We start from the raw sequence: 16,914 nt of genomic DNA on the forward strand, positions 1-16,914 counted from the left end.
CGGTGTGGCTGTCTGCAGGGCCGCCTGAGCAGCTGGCTCTGGGGCCAGCTGATTGGGCGGCCCTGCAGTCAGCCACACTGGCTGCTGCAGAAGTCACGGAGGTCACAAGAAGTCACAGAATCTGTAACTTCTGTGACGTCCGTGACAAACACTGAGACCTAATCATATGTACTTTGCAAAACTACATTTTTTTCAGGTTTTCCTTCCCTTTGCAAACTACTCCAGACATTCTTATTTCCTCCTTTGCAACTTTTACAGTCAGTTGGTAACAATCAGTAGTAGAGGAAATATACTATGCTTCAAGCATTGTTGCCTTTCCTACACCAAGTGGAATAGGATTCCAGTAATGCATTCACATTACTTGTCATCCTGTCCTTTCTTCTGTAAAGACTCAGTACACATGGAAATAATTTCCTAGGAAATTGTGTCTGCAGTAGGAAATTAATTCATTATTTATTTGTAGAGTACAGGGTAAGTGCTGTTAGATGGCTTAACTTTTCAATTCCTTGCATTTGTGGTGGTCTGTCAGATAGGTCCTGTGCTTAGCAACCTTGCCTGTTTTACAACAAAGTTTTATTGTTGTTTTGTTTTGTTTCTGTGATGTAATATATGTTTCTCCCATCTCCTCTCTAGGAAAAGAAAATGAAATAGTAACTATTTCTCCAAGAACATTGTTTGTTTCAGCTAAAGGATATACGTTCTTAGCAGCAGGTAAGAAAATTTCCATTATAATTGTTTATTATTAACAAATGTCCTGTGATATCTGCTGCCAGTCCTCTTTAGGATGCCACTACATCTTCATTGACCTTGTGAAGAAAAAGCATTGATAAGTGTAGTTATTGTTAAGTGTAGTTATTTTCAAGTGTGGCCCATTCCTCACAAGCAGAGTCTGAATGTCTGCATTATAGGCAGTGCTGGAAGCAACATCTATCTGTAAAGCTACCTAATACTTTTCAGCATAAGCACCTATAACTTTGCCAAACTTTAATCATTCATGCAGAAAGTTTTCATGCCTTGGGCAAGGTTAATTCTCACTAGAGCTGTCAATTAATCACAGTTAATGCATGTGATTATTTCAAAGCAAATTAACTAGATTAAAAAGTAGTCAGTTAATTGCAGGTTTAATCACACTGTTAATAGTAGAATACCAATTTAAATGTATTATAAATATTTTGGATGTTTTGCTATTCACCTCATAGAAGTCCACTCAGTCCTACTTCTTGTTCAGTCAATTGCTAAAACAAACAAGTTTGTTTACATTTATGGGAGATCATGCTGGTTGCTTTTAATTTACAATGTCACTTGAAAGTAAGAACAGGTGTTGTAGCTGATGATGCAAAGTATTTACATGCCAGATATGCTAAACATTTGTATGTTCCTTCATGCTTCGACTTGTAGGCGCTAAAGTTTTACATTGTTTTGTTTTTGAGTTTTTTTCACAAAAGTATAACCTTTTGTGAAAAAACATGAATTCTATAAAATTCTGTTGCCCTGTAACTGAAAAATATAAGAATGGAAATAAATATGGAAAGGATGTTAAAAAGTATAATAATAGAAAAGTTGCAAGGGTACTAATTGAGAGAGTTTTATTTGCTAGATTTTTCCCATATTGAATTAAGAATCCTTGCACACCTATCCTGTGATCCAGAACTTCTGAAACTATTCCAAGAACCTGAAACCACTGATGTGTTTACTACACTGGCTTCTCAATGGTAAGAAGAAAAGGAGTACTTGTGGCACCTTACAGACTAACCAATTTATTTGAGCATGAGCTTTCGTGAGCTACAGCTCACCTCATCTGATGTAAACTAGGCCAGTGGTTTTCAACCTGTCATCCGCAGACCCCTGGGTGTCTGCAGACTATGTCTAAGATTTTCAAAGAGATCCATACCTCCATCTGAAATGTTTTAGGGGTCCACAAAAGAAAAATGGTTGAAAACCAATGAACTAGACCAACAAAATGACAAAAGTACCTTCAACTCTTGTATTACTGTATATTCATAGTGAAATCTTGTATTTAGAAACAATACTTATTTCCTTGAAAATTTGTTACTTTTTCAAAAGATTGGGAGCTGACAAGCATACCAAAAGGATTTCAGAATTATGAAAGGGTATTAGAGTTCCTCACCCATGTCCTCCAAAGCAATGCAGGGGTTCTATTCACCCCCTTCTCCTCCACAGCTCTCATTACCATTGGCTAATATATGAATAATCTCTCTCAAGGCTCAAATAATACTGACCTAGATGAGCCTGACGACTAGAACTGGTCAAGTAACTCATTGCAAATAACATGTTATAAATCTTGACAATTTTTTATTGCATAATTATTCACAAATACATTTTAAAAGGATCAGCTCAGCTGTTGACATAAATTAGCTTCCTGAAGGATTACAAAACATCTTTTCTCTCTGTCAAGTCTCCTGATGATAATATTCTTTCTAATTACATCACAAGTATTTTGAAAACCTTAGACATCTGCTAAAGGCGTTGGAAAACAAAGTTCTGCCTGTACAGAAAACAGAGAGGACAGCACTCATGGGATTCTTGTGGCTCCAATCAGGGCTTATCTACTTGTTGATACTTCAGTCTCCTGGCAGACCCTCAGAGAAAGAGCAGTGTTTCACTCCTTATTTAATTAAGTCCTTCTCAGCCCTGTTCTTGGGATTATTACTCTTTGTTGATCTCCAGAGAATGAAGAAAAAATGGTGTATTTCTAGTAACTGCATTATTTAAAGTGTATACTTATTAGTAAGGCTATGTTTTAGTCGCAGGTATTTTTAGTAAAAGTCATGGATAGGTCATGGGCAGTAAACAAAAATTCACGGCTCGCAACCTGTTCATGACTTGTACTATATACTCCTGACTAAATCTTGGGCTAGGGGTAGCCTGGGGGTGCCACGGGTGTTCGGGGATGGGCGCTCGGGTGGAAGGCGGACAGCACGTGGCCTGGGACCCCCACTGGTGCTGGGGAGGGGTGGCGGGGCTGGCAGGTTCCCTACGTGGCTCCACACCTCCCTGGAACCAGTGACATACCCCTTCCTCAGCTCCTAGGCAGAGACGAGGCCAGGCAGCTCTGCACACTGCCTCCACCCCGAGCACCGGCTCCGCAGCTCCCATTGGCCAGGAACCACAGTCAATGGGAGCTGCAGATGTGGCGCCTGCAGGTGGAGGCAGCGCACAGAGTCCCCTGGCCATGGCTCCGCCTAGGAGCCAAGGGATGTTGCCACTTCCAGGGAGCACCTCCCGAGATAAGCACCACCCTAACCCTCACCCCCTCCTGAGCCCCAACCCTGAGCCTCCTCCCACATCCAAACTCCTGCAGCTGCTGTGGGGGGACGGCGGCCCGAAACTGCCCCAGCAGTGGCCGATGCACCTGGCCAGGCACACCGGCCACTGCAGAAGTTATGGAGGTCACAGAAAGTCACAGAATCCATGACCTCCATGACAAACTTGCAGCCTTACTTATTAGTTTGTATATGGTAGTACCTAGAGACACCAACTGAGATTGGGACTCCATTGTGCTAGGCACTTTACAAACATGCAGTAAGAGACAGGCCATGCCCCAAAGAGTTTACAGTCTCAATAGACAAGATAGACAAATGATTGGAGAGAGAGGGCGTAGCGTACAAGCAGAGTGAACAAAGTGATGGTCTGCAAGCCTTATGTAAATTACCCTTTTTTTGTTTTTCTTTTTTTTATTTGTTTGTATGGAATTTTGTTGGGAGCAAAGTGGGGAGAGAGGCCATCCACAGTAAAGGGTGTAAAAACCAGTCAGGCACCGATAACATCATCAGAGTCCATCAGTCCCAGCATCTGCTGATTTTCTCTGCTACTGAGTTTCTACTAAAAGAAAAGGAGGACTTGTGGCACCTTAGAGACTAACAAATTTATTTAAGCATAAGCTTTCGTGAGCTACAGCTCACTTCATTGAGCTACAGCTCACTTCATCGGATGCATCCACCTTACGATTCTTCAATCAATGCAGGTGGGATGGGTAGCCTGATGGTACAAGACTCACGGATGCACAGATCCCCAGGAGTGGAGCTCTAGAAAGACAATCGACTGATAAGAGCACACTTATTAGAAAATAATTGTTAGATTCGATTTTGAGCATCTCCTGATATAATTGTGACATATTATCATGTCATTGGAACCTCTTGGAATTAAATCCTTATTCCATTTTGGAGGTATATTGTAAGCGTATGCATGAATATGAATCAAATTTTGTCTCAGTTCTAGGCAGGGCTCCAGATATGTTATTCTCGTCAGTAATCTCACAGCTCTTGGCAGCTTCCAGCCTCATATAGTTGCTACACAGGAACTTCAACTTCAATGAAATGTTACAGTCAAATATTTTTATCAGATATGAGTGAGATGATGAGTCTACAAAACTATTACATAATGATTCTTCAAACAGTGGCTGCCTTCTCTTTTCAACTTCAACAAAACTTTCTGTTTGGAAGCAACTTTATAATATATATATTATTATGATCATTATTAATTACAGAAACACCCAGTGACTTTAACCAGGATCGGGGATCTAGTGTACTAGGTTCTGTATGAGCACACAGACTTTCTGTAGTTTTCTCTCCTTGTTGCTGGTTAAGAAGTCTTCTATTAAAAACAAGAACTTTTAGAATATTTTGTCATTCCTAATTCTTATTCAGCTCTTGTAGTCAGAATCCTTAATTTATGACATATGTTTAGCTGCTGTGGAAACGATTATGATATTGCAAAGAGACTTATGGTTTCAGATGGGTTATAAGCTGTATGGATCCAAACTAACACTTAGGGACATATTTTAAAATTCATGCCCTACATTCTGCCTGGAAAACATTGAGTATCTGAATGTGTGCAAATATCTAATTTCCATACACTAGGGTACAGTTTGTGTATGTGGTGGTTCTATGTAAATACATGGCAAATAAAACATAACAATCTAAAAAACAGTAAACAAAATAGCAAAGACAAAAACACTGAGTACACTGTGTTTAAACATAGCCAGTACAAACACTGGTAAAACAAAAACATCTAGTAGATAAAACATTTTTCCAATTATTAAAACCTAACGAAGGTTAGAAGACACAGTGTTTGCTTATTGCATATTAAGTGCAGTAATTGAAGAAATAAGCAAATAAATAGTTTTTATATAAAACTAAAATTAATTAAAATGTAAAGATCTTGTAGAAGGAAGTTGAGTGCAGGTTAGTTGTGATTTGTAGTTACACACTCAAAGACACTGTTTTGCCCTTTGATGGCTCTTAAGCAATGATTAACTGCTAACACTACCTACATGAGAAAGCACCATTATCTGCTAGAAAGAGATACCTGCACTTGGGCCAGGAACTCCTCCTATATTTCAAGTCTTGCTCTGTCACTGGCTCTGTTTGGTCCTGGAAATAACTTGATATAAATATTTTCTCTGATTTTCTCCCCTCTGTAAAATAGGGATGATAATACTTAGCTCACAGCAGTGTTATGAGAGTTAATTCATGTTTATACAGTGTTTTACCTTTTTAAAGTGCTATATAAGTTCTCAATTTTATAATTATATATGTCAACGTATCACAATAATCTTAAAACAATAAATAAGTTATTTGAATTTTCCCTTTAAGATGATTGTGATTCAAACAGAATAATTTCAATGCTAATAAATTAAGACTTAATTATAGATCCTATGAGGTTGACTTGAGAGGCAAATGAGAGGCAATAGGAGGCACACTCATCCTCCCTGCCTTCCCCACAGGCCCACTGTATCTCCCCAGCAGTGTGCCTGAAAAGCTCTTGTCAATTTCGCATTTTCCCTGATGGCTGAAAGTGAAATTGACAAGATCCTTCCAGGCAGGCAGCCAGGAGCCCAATTTTCAAAGGTTTATAACTTTCAAGCCAGAAGGGACCATTGTGATCATGTCTGACCTCCTGTATAACACAGACCATAAAATTTCCCCAATATAACTCCTGTTTGAACTAGAGCATATATTTTTATTTAAAAAAAAAGTCCAATCTAGATTTTAAAATTGCCAGCAATATTCTGGATGGAAAATGAAAATTTTTTAGCAAATTGAAATTTACCTGTATCAAATTTTGATTTTACGAAAAGGGCATTTTCTGTTGAAAAATAGTTCCAGTAGAAAATTCCCAACCAGCCCTTTTATCTCTAACATAGACAACCACAAATACATTGCCCTAGTGCACCACTCATCATCAAATACAGTGAAGTTCAAGATTTTGGTCCTAATCTTCAAAATGCTTTATATAATTGGTCCAAGCAACCTGCAAGATCACCTCGCTCTCCATAATCATGATTCCCCATGACAGTTTCATTTCTCTGGAAGAATAGAACTGTCACCACAAGACTGAGACTCATAAGAGGGAAAATGAAAGCTTTCTTGGCAGCTGTCCAAGCACTGTGGCGTTTACTGCCACAAAAGATCCAAATGACAACCAACTCAGAGTAAAGTATAAATCTGACTTCTCTGACCTAGCCTTCCCACAATAAATGAATAATAAGCAATTTTGTTTAAAAATTCCACTTAGAAGAAGGAAAGAGAGAGTATGACTTAAATCTGGGAGGCACTCAAATACTAAGGTAAAGTGCTGTATCATTCCTAGCTAGACAGAGGGATCAATAGTTTATGAATTCTCTGTCAAAGATAGACTGGGATTAAAGAATAAATGAAGTTAAAAGTCAATGAGTCCTTTTGGTGTCCTGTGGCAAAATGTTTTTCCTGACTGCATTGTGGCTGTAGATCTCTGATATAAAATGGAGGTTTGTTATGCTTGTCAGCTGGGGAGCAGTTCACCAACACAGGATGTGCTAGTCCTGGTCTTGGCATACCTATTTATGAAAGCACTTAAGCACAGACTTAACTTTAAGCATGTGCTTAAGTGCTTCCCTGAACGGGGCCATCAGTACGTGGCTGATATGTTCCCCTGAGTCAAACTACTGGAATTCACCTTTCTGCTTTGGTTATTTCCTTTTAACTTGTCCAGAACTACTGAACAAAGTTCTTTCTGCTGCTTCTTTCTCTGGTGTCTGACTAGGTCTCCACAGTTCTTTCAAGAATTGCCCATATAGATTTGTGGAAAATGAACTACTAATAATCTTCAAAGGCAGTGTGTTTGAGCATAACTGGTTAAATAATGATTGAAGCCCTTCTCTGCTAAATCAGACATCAGGCTAGAGGCCAAGTCAATAATATTGCATAAATGTGTGAACTGAGCTTCAGGTATCAGCCTTAAGTATTTTGTTATGCAGCAGAAACGCTGCTTTCGGACCTCATGTTCTAAGACATTCATGTGCAGAAACCAGCAAGGTCATAACAGGTTTGAATCCACTGAGACAATCTCTACTCAGACTTGTCTACATATACCACAAACACCCTAAGAGATTTATGAAAAACCTTTGTCCTGTCTAAACAGTAACTAAGAGACCATTTAATATATAGCCTATATAACCTAGCCTCGCCTGTAAATCATAAGGTTTAGAGAAAAACTCTACCAAATAGTAGTTTTACAGATGTATTAAGGTGAAACTCCAACACTACCTTAAGTCAGAAATTTAGAATGAGAATGCAGGGCCACCTTATACTTATGCAAAAAGAAAAGGAGTACTTGTGGCACCTTAGAGACCAACAAATTTATTTGAGCATAAGCTTTCGTGAGTTACAGCTCACTTCATTGGATGCATTCAGTGGAAAATACAGTGGTGAGATTTATATACACACAGAACATGAAACAATGAGTGTTACCATACACACTGTAATGAGAGTGATCACTTAAGGTGAGCTATTACCAGCAGGAGAGCATGGGGGAGGCAGGGGAGGGGCTTTTTGTAGTGATAATCAAGGTGGGCTATTTCCAGCAGTTGACAAGAATATCTGAGGAACAGTGGGGTGTGTGTTGGAGGGAATAAACATGGGGAAATAGTTTTACTTTGTGTAATGACCCACCCACTCCCAGTCTCTATTCAAGCCTAAGTTAATTGTATCCAGTTTGCAAATTAATTCCAATTCAGCAGTCTCTCGTTGGAGTCTGTTTTTGAAGTTTTTTTGTTGAAGAATTGCCACTTTTAGGTCTGTAATCGAGTGACCAAAGAGATTGAAGTGTTCTCCAACTGGTTTATGAATGCTATAATTCTTGACGTCTGATTTGTGTCCATTTATTCTTTTACGTAGAGACTGTCCAGTTTGACCAATGTACATGGCAGAGGGGTATTGCTGGCACATTGGTAGATGTGCAGGTGAATGAGCCTCTGATGGTGTGGCTGATGTGATTAGGTCCTATGATGGTGTCCCCTGAATAGATATGTGGACACAGTTGGCAATGGGCTTTGTTGCAAGGATAGGTTCCTGGGTTAGTGGTTCTGTTGTGTGGTGTGTGGTTGCTGGTGAGTATTTGCTTCAGGTTGGGGGCTGTCTGTAAGCAAGGACTGGCCTGTCTCCTGAGATCTGTGAGAGTGATGGGTCATCCTTCAGGATAGGTTGTAGATCCTTGATGATGCGTTGGAGAGGTTTTAGTTGGGGGCTGAAGGTGATGGGTAGTGGCGTTCTGTTATTTTCTTTGTTGGGCCTGTCCTGTAGTAGGTGACTTCTGGGTACTCTTCTGGCTCTGTCGATCTGTTTCTTCACTTCAGCTGGTGGGTATTGTAGTTGTAAGAACGCTTGATAGAGATCTTGTAGGTGTTTGTCTCTGTCTGAGGGGTTGGAGCAAATGCGGTTGTATCGTAGAGCTTGGCTGTAGACAATGGATTGTGTGGTGTGGTCTGGCTGAAACCTGGATGCATGTAGGTAGGCATAGCGGTCAGTAGGTTTCCGGTATAGGGTGGTGTTTATGTGACCATCGCTTATTAGCACTGTAGTGTCCAGGAAGTGGATCTCTTGTGTGGACTGGTCCAGGCTGAGGTTGATGGTGGGATGGAAATTGTTGAAATCATGGTGGAATTCCTCAAGGGCTTCTTTTCCATGGGTCCAGATGATGAAGATGTCATCAATATAGCGCAAGTAGAGTAGGGGCATTAGGGGACGAGAGCTGAGGAAGCGCTGTTCTAAGTCAGCCATAAAAATGTTGGCATACTGTGGGGCCATGCGGGTACCCATAGCAGTGCCGCTGATTTGAAGGTATACTTTGTCCCCAAATGTGAAATAGTTATGGCTGAGGACAAAGTCACAAAGTGCAGCCACCAGGTTTGCCGTAACATTATCGGGGATAGTGTTCCTGATGGCTTGTAGTCCATCTTTGTGTGGAATGTTGGTGTAGAGGGCTTCAACATCCATAGTGGCCAGGATGGTGTTATCAGGAAGATCACCGATGGATTGTAGTTTCCTCAGGAAGTCAGTGGTGTCTCGAAGATAGCTGGGAGTGCTGGTAGCGTAGGGCCTAAGGAGGGAGTCTACATAGCCAGACAATCCTGCTGTCAGGGTGCCAATGCCTGAGATGATGGGGCATCCAGGATTTCCAGGTTTATGGATCTTGGGTAGCAGATAGAATACCCCTGGTCGGGGTTCAAGGAGTGTGTGTGTGCAGATTTGTTCTTGTGCTTTTTCAGGGAGTTTCTTGAGCAAATGCTGTAGTTTATTTTGGTAACCCTCAGTGGGATCAGAGGGTAATGGCTTGTAGAAAGTGGTGTTGGAAGCTGCCTAGCAACCTCTTGTTCATATTACGACCTATTCATGATGACGACAGCACCTCCTTTGTCAGCCTTTTTGATTATGATGTCAGAGTTGTTTCTGAGGCTGTGGATGGCATTGTGCTCTGCACAGCTGAGGTTATGGGGAGAGTGATTCTGCTTTTCCACAATTTCAGCCAGTGCACATCGGCGGAAGCACTCTATGTAGAAGTCCAATCTGTTTTAACCTTCAGGAGGAGCCCACCCAGAATCCTTCTTTTTGTAGTCTTGGTAGGAAGGTCTTTGTGGGTTAGTATGTTGTTCAGAGGTGTGTTGGAAATATTCCTTGAGTCGGAGACGTCAAAAATAGGATTCTTGGTCACCACAGAACTGTATCATGTTCGTGGCGGTGGAGGGGCAGAAGGAGAGGCCCCAAGATAGGACAGATTCTTTTGCTGGGCTAAGATTATAGTTGGATAGATTAACAATATTGCTGGGTGGGTTAAGGGAACTCCTTGTGGCATGTAGTAGTTTAGATAGTTTAGTGTCCTTTTTCTTTTGTAGAGAAGCAAAGTGTGTGTTGTAAATGGCTTGTCTAGTTTTTGTAAAGTCCAGCCACAAGGAAGTTTGTGTGGAAGGTTGGTTTTTTATGGGAGTATCCAGTTTTGAGAGCTCATTCTTAATCTTTCTCTGTTTCCTATAGAGGATGTTGATCAGGTGGTTCCGCAGTTTCTTTGAGAGCGTGTGGCACAAGCTGTCAGCATAGCCTGTGTGGTATGTAGATTGTAATGGATTTTTTACCTTCAGTCCTTTTGGTATGATGTCCATCTGTTTGCATTTGGAAAGGAAGATGATGCCTGTCTGTATCTGTACCAGTTTTTTCATGAAGTTGATAGATTTCCACTCCATACGGCTAAATTCAGTGCCTTGCATAATGACAGGTTTCAGAGTAGCAGCCGTGTTAGTCTGTGTTCGCAAAAAGAAAGGAGTACTTGTGGCACCTTAGAGACTAACAAATTTATTTGAGCATAAGCTTTCGTGAGCTACAGCTCACTTCATTGGATGCATTCAGTGGAAAATTACACAAAGGGTCATTACACAAAGTAAAACTATTTCCCCATGTTTATCCCCCCCTCCCACTCCCCACTGTTCCTCGGACGTTCTTGTCAACTGCTGGAAATGGCCCACCTTGATTATCACTACAAAAGGTCCCCTCCGCCCCTGCTCTCCTGCTGGTAATAGCTCACCTTACCTGATCGCTCTCGTTACAGTGTGTATGGTAACACCCATTGTTTCATGTTCTCTATGTATATAAATCTCCCCACTGTATTTTCCACTGAATGCATCCGATGAAGTGAGCTGCAGCTCACAAAAGCTTATGCTCAAATAAATTTGTTAGTCTCTAAGGTGCCACAAGTACTCCTTTTCTTTTTGCACACACAGACTAACACGGCTGCTACTCTGAAACCTTATACTTATGGAACACTCTGTAGAAAGGCTTAGATATCAGAACTTGGATTATAGTTACTATCCTTGCTGATTGAGCCACTAGGAATGCTATCTTAATGTGTGAAACCAGGAAAATTCCTTTAATCACAATACCATGCTTCCTTCCTGGATAAAATGGTGACATAAGCCTAGGAATCTCAGTAAATATTACTTTTTCAGGGCCTTCTCCAAATTATACAAGCTATTTGAGGATAACAGCAATTACTGAAGCTCCTTAAACAAACGTATATAGTGTAATATAACTGCAAAAATAAATCTTCCATTACCCTGAAATGCATATTTCCATTTCAGACCCTGGTGTCAGAAAGATAATTATCTCTGTAGGTAATCATTTTCAGGAAGTGACTAAAGATCTAGTCATGTCCCCATATATATGCTGTTCCATATGAAGTTTGTTGGTCTACTCTAAAGAAATCCCTATGAAACTGTAGCCTCAGAAGCACCTCCTGGCAACTAAAGAAGATAGATTGTTGGAAAAGTGTGGTGTTTACTAGTCAAGTTCAAGTACTTTTCAGCTCTTCCAAGTTCACTTTCATTTCAGAGTTTTATCATCTGAATATGGGAGCAAAGAGAACATTTTCGGAGTTGTGTGTGCAATAAATTCTTTCTTATCTTCTACAGATTAAAAATAGGATGAGAATACAAAGTTTAACCATTTCTTTTATAAACCACTTAGTACCATGAAGACAGAAGGACATATTAATGAAATTCCAGACCTATATGTGGTATGCATTGAAAGAGAATTACCTGAATGATGTAGCTAACTGACAGTATTCGAATATTAAAATAGATTATCCCCAGTAAATAGTATATAATTTAACCTACACACATTATGATGATAACAATCTCTCTCCAGATGTACAATGATGCATTTGTCCTTCACTGCTATTTATCTTTGATGCTACAAAAACAATGTTATAAAATATTAAGACTGAAAGTTTAATGACTTAACCAGATTCTGGATAGGACTGATTAGTCTGTGGTAGAAAAGGCTTAGGTCAGGATTCAGTCTTGAATTTCTTTTAGTGTGATTGATGTGACTGGCTTCTCCTTTCTCAAAAACTAACAATAACAAGAAAATTGGTGTATGATTCTGAATGGTGAAATTGAAGTTGTTTATAAAAATGAAAGAAGATATAATTTTGTGGTAATATAAAGTGCTCAAGACTTAGGGTAGTCCAGGACTGAGAGAACTCTGAAGGGATTGACAGTGACCCAACTTTTACTGTTCCACTTTATGGTTTGCATTTTATAAAAGCCAAACCCACATGAAACCCCTTCAATGTACCCCTTTCCTCCCAATCTGTTTCTTCCTATTCAGACCCTGAGCCACCTCTCTTTGCCATTCCTTGCTCCATTGGTGGGTAAGTTATAGATTTCCTGCTTTCTGGGTAATGAGGCTTCCTGCACCATGTCTCTTCAGGTAGGGCCACTGCTCACTTAAATCCACTGGGTCTTCAGAGAGGTCAGGAAAAGGTTTGTCCTCTTCAAAGGCATCCAGAAAGAAGGGGACGCACCCTTTCCCTGTATACCACTGCTAGATGAGTAGCAGAGGAAACAAGTGTCCCATATTAGGACAGTGCATGTAAGCAATGGAATCCAAGTGGATCTATAAAACTCCTCTTTAAAGTTAGTTACTTTGAAGAGTGTTTCTTTACATCTTGTCACAGGATGAGCTTGGTTGGCTCCTTAAAAGGATGAAGTTCACCTCACTTCTCTGGACATCGCCTCTGCCAAAACCAGAGGAATCTGAGAACTTGGAAGTCATGGGAACTGTAGGCTGCCGACAGAGTATGTTGGGTATAAAAGGCTTGCTTTTCTCTGTCTGAGGGAGGTCAGGGCAATGGTCAGACATGCAGTGAATCTCTCTGGCAAGGAGGAGACAAGAGACAAGTGTGCTGATGTTGCTGAAAGGAAAGGGCTTAAGGAAGAAGCCTGCAAAAGTAGCCTGGAGAGGAGCTGAAGAAAGATCTATTGAGGAACCTTTCATGAAGGGGAGAAAACTGTTGAAAAAGGGACGAGATGTTCACCCAGACCCTGTTGAGTGGACTGTAATGCAGAGATGTAATGTCTTTTCCTTTTGGACTGCTATATTGTACTCTGGGAGAGGGAGGATTTTCGTTCAGCTGAAGGGTTAAACCACCCAACTAATAAGATAAATTGAGGCACTGGCCATATCTGATAATGGGAAGATTGCCATTTAGTCTAGCAGGAGCTACAATGAGACACGGTGACTGTGTACCTTCTCCCTGCTGGTTTAGGCTACTTCCTGATCCCCCAGAAAAGCAGTGGATTGTGGTGGACAGTAGTTCTACCTAAGGCAGCCCTAAAAATATAATATAGAAGAGGAAATGCCTTGCACTTCCTGAAGACCTCTGGAAAGTCAGCAGCAGCAAGCAGAAGGGACACAGAAATGAGGGAGAAGCTGTGAGGGGGTAGAGGGATATGAAAGGGCAGGGTGCCAGGGCTCTTCAAGTCTGGAGCTAGGCTCATTGTATCTATATTTAGGTAGATTTTGGCCTACCCTTATTTCAGGTGAATTAAGGGTTTTTCAGGACCTTTTGCACAATCCTAGTTGTTGCCCTGATTCCTCTATATAAATTTACAGTAGCATATATTAATGGCAGTCCTTAGGCTGATTTCCACCTACTGTTACTTATAAGTATAAACATCAGTCACAAGGGGAAAGAAATTAAGACTAGTCCTAAATCTAATACTTAAAAGTTGGAAGCTAAATTTTAATAACAGTAGATAAAAAAACAGGAATGGAATATATACATTTTACAAAGGAAAAATTGCTTTTACATACAGGAAAATGTTAGATAATAGCTACAAAGCCAACAACGATTACTTGTGCTTACCTACATATTTTTATAAATATATTACCAACAGTGTCTCACATTACTCAGGAGATGTCTGGGCTTCTGTTCAGGTAGTCTAGGGAATCAAGCAATCAGACTTTTCTTCATTGTCTTATGGATGAGACATATCAGCCTAGGGCTCCATCTTTGTCGACAGGCTTTTCAGACAGTCACAGACTATTCCATGTGCTGCTTATACATAAGTTAGAGCACGCTGTTTTCTGAATGTGGTTGCCCAACTTCTCACTGTTCTCAGTGTTGAGCTCCAAACTACATTTATTCTGTATAGGTTTTAACAATTTGCTCATTACCATTGTATCTGAGCACCGGCTTCCAGTAATGCATTAGGGCAATGTGACTACACTTCTGTCACATGTTGCTTGCTCTCTCATCCTCTTCCCATAGAGAGAGGAGTGACATGTCTTATTTTAGTAGATTTGTTTTTTGTTTTTTTGATAAATATACCTGTTGTTGTGGGTTCATGTTAGATAAGTGAAGGTCACAGAATTGCTCTTTGCACTGGGAGCAGAAAGTGGTGAGGTTTGTGATAGTCCTTAGTTCTAGTTCATTCCACAGTCTCAGACCTCCCCCAGAGAAGGTTCAGTTCCCACACAGATGAGCTTTATCTTACCATTGAGAGTTCCATTACACCAGCAAAGTGAAGTTGTCAACCACAGTATTTATCGCAGAGTTTTAAATGGTCTTTAGGTATCCTGGGCCCCGGCCATGGGGAGCTTTGAAGATAAAGACTCAGACCTCATTTGAAATTCTATGGGAAGCCAGTGTAGAGAGTGGAGGACACGGGTGGTATGCTCACTGTAGCCTCTGTGACTGAGGAGACCTGCTACAGTATTAGTTAGAGTTTCCTAAGTGCTAAGATTTGATGTCCAGTTACATTACGCTGTTGTAGTCCAGTTGTGAGGTGACGAAGGCATGAATAACTCAGGCCAGAATGGGACAGTCTCCTAGCCAACTGGAGAGGGTAGAAAACTTTACTCCTGGCCATTGCAATGTGAGAGCTCAGTGAGGAATCTAAGACTACTCCTAGACTATGGACTGAATTGATCAATTGTGGATGTGAACATTGTCAAAAGAGACTGCACTCAAACTACTTTCCTCTGCCCACCAGTATCAGTATCACCTCTCTTTTGCTCTAGTTCAGCTTCAGCCAGATGTTCTTTATCCATGAAATGATCTCATCCAAGCACTGGGCCATCTTGGTGGTGGTCATGATGTCACATGTGCTGGGGGATAGGAAGAGGCAGAACTGTGTGTCATCTGCATATTGCTGCCACTTAACTCCTTGTCATCTGACCAGTTCACGTAGTGGATGAATGTAGATGTTGAAAAGGACCAGAGAGAAACTTGATCCTGGTGGAACCCCATAAGTTAGGGGTGGAGAGATGTAGTTTCCCATCATTGCTCATTGGATGCATCACTCCAGGAAGGACTCAAAACGTTTTAGTGCATTACCCGGGATTCCTGCCATCTCCATCAGGCAAAAGAGCAGTATCTCATGGTCAACAATATTGAATGCTGCAGAGAGGTCCAGGAGGATGAGAATGGATTCTGCCCTCTATCTATTAATAGGAGATCATCAGTTCCATTAAAGTAGTTTCAACTCTGTGTCCTGGCCTAAATCCAGATTGTGCCGGGTCTGGGATGCTGGCTTCAATTAAATGAGCTTGTGGTTTAATTTTTGGTAGCTTCTCCATGAGTTTGTTCAGGAAAGACAAGTTTGACACTGGTTGGTTAGGACTGAAGTATCCAGGGTGGGTTTCTTCAGTGTTGGTCAAGGAGGAAGGGACGATTCCTACTCTGAATGAGGCATTGGTTATTTCAGTTAGGAGTGGCACCAGCTGTTCATGACTCTCTTTCGCTTGCTAGGGTGAATTCCTTCATTTCCAAAAGATGGAAAGAACCCATATCTCTGTTTTCTTGGAGCTGCAGTGAAGTTGTCTTTCAAGCCACTGGACATAAATAGGGCTTGAAATCTAAACTTCACACTAGTAAAACAATATGCCAATACATATCTCTTCCCTGTGCCTCTGTACATTGCAATATTGCAGTGGTTTCTAGGATCCTTCCTCTGAAGAAATAGGAGAGAAGTTGGCTTATGTATCATATATGTAACCCATAGAGCTTGTGTGATTGGCACAACTTGTACAAATTGGCTGGCCAGGCCTGATGTTATTGGTTTGAAATTGGAGTTTTCCTTCTCCTGGGTGTGCTGCCTGCCACCGCAGGCAAGCTGCACCTACCTGATAGAGGCATAGAGAGGTGATGTGACCTGCCCAAGATCACCCAGCAGGTCAGTGGCAGAGCAAGGAATGGAACCTAGGTCTCCTGAGGCCCAGTCCAGCACCCTGTCCATGCTGCCTCCCACTCGAACACCCACTAACAGTGTGGCTCTGAATTCCCCTTCCAGTGGTTAGCCCATGTATAGAATTTGATGAGTCTGCTGTAGCCTTTGAGCTATGAACCCTGGGGTTTTTTTAGCTCAGGCAGTAGAGGTTCATTTTAAATTCAAAGGTCTTTGGTTTGATCCTAGCTGCTGCAAGGTCCATCGAGGGGCATCACATTACATATACTCTAACCTTTTCTTTTGCGAACACTGGAAAAACTGATTATGTGGTAGTAATTTAATCATTTTTAAATTAGTTGAATACCCTCTAGTCATTTGCTTCTGTTGAGACAGATTTGAAGAAATAATTCCTACTGTATTTTTTTAACCTAAGAATGATTTCTACTTGCCCATTGTCTCTATTGTTTTATAAGCTAAGTTTAATTTCTGTTCTAGTTTTTATTTCCAAAATATCTTTAATTCTATATCTTGTGTTATTTCTATTTTGTTTATATCAGACTCTTCCATTCAGCACTGCTGTTAATGAAATGAGAAATGGGGTACAGATGAGGTGCTGCTCAAATATACTACTG

General features: G+C 40.8%; 1 protein-coding gene across 1 annotated transcript in view; it reads left to right on the forward strand.

Annotated features, from left to right (window-relative positions):
- Positions 1-16,914, forward strand: part of POLN (DNA polymerase nu) — a 236,184-nt gene that overhangs the window by 185,337 nt on the left and 33,933 nt on the right. Inside the window, exons 18-19 of the mRNA XM_073343208.1 lie at positions 634-711; positions 1,598-1,712. Of these exons, the coding sequence (XP_073199309.1) occupies positions 634-711; positions 1,598-1,712 (193 nt within the window). The remainder of the gene's footprint in view (positions 1-633; positions 712-1,597; positions 1,713-16,914) is intronic.

Source organism: Lepidochelys kempii, chromosome 4 (assembly GCF_965140265.1).
Source record: "Lepidochelys kempii isolate rLepKem1 chromosome 4, rLepKem1.hap2, whole genome shotgun sequence".
NCBI classification, from domain to species: Eukaryota; Metazoa; Chordata; order Testudines; family Cheloniidae; genus Lepidochelys; species Lepidochelys kempii.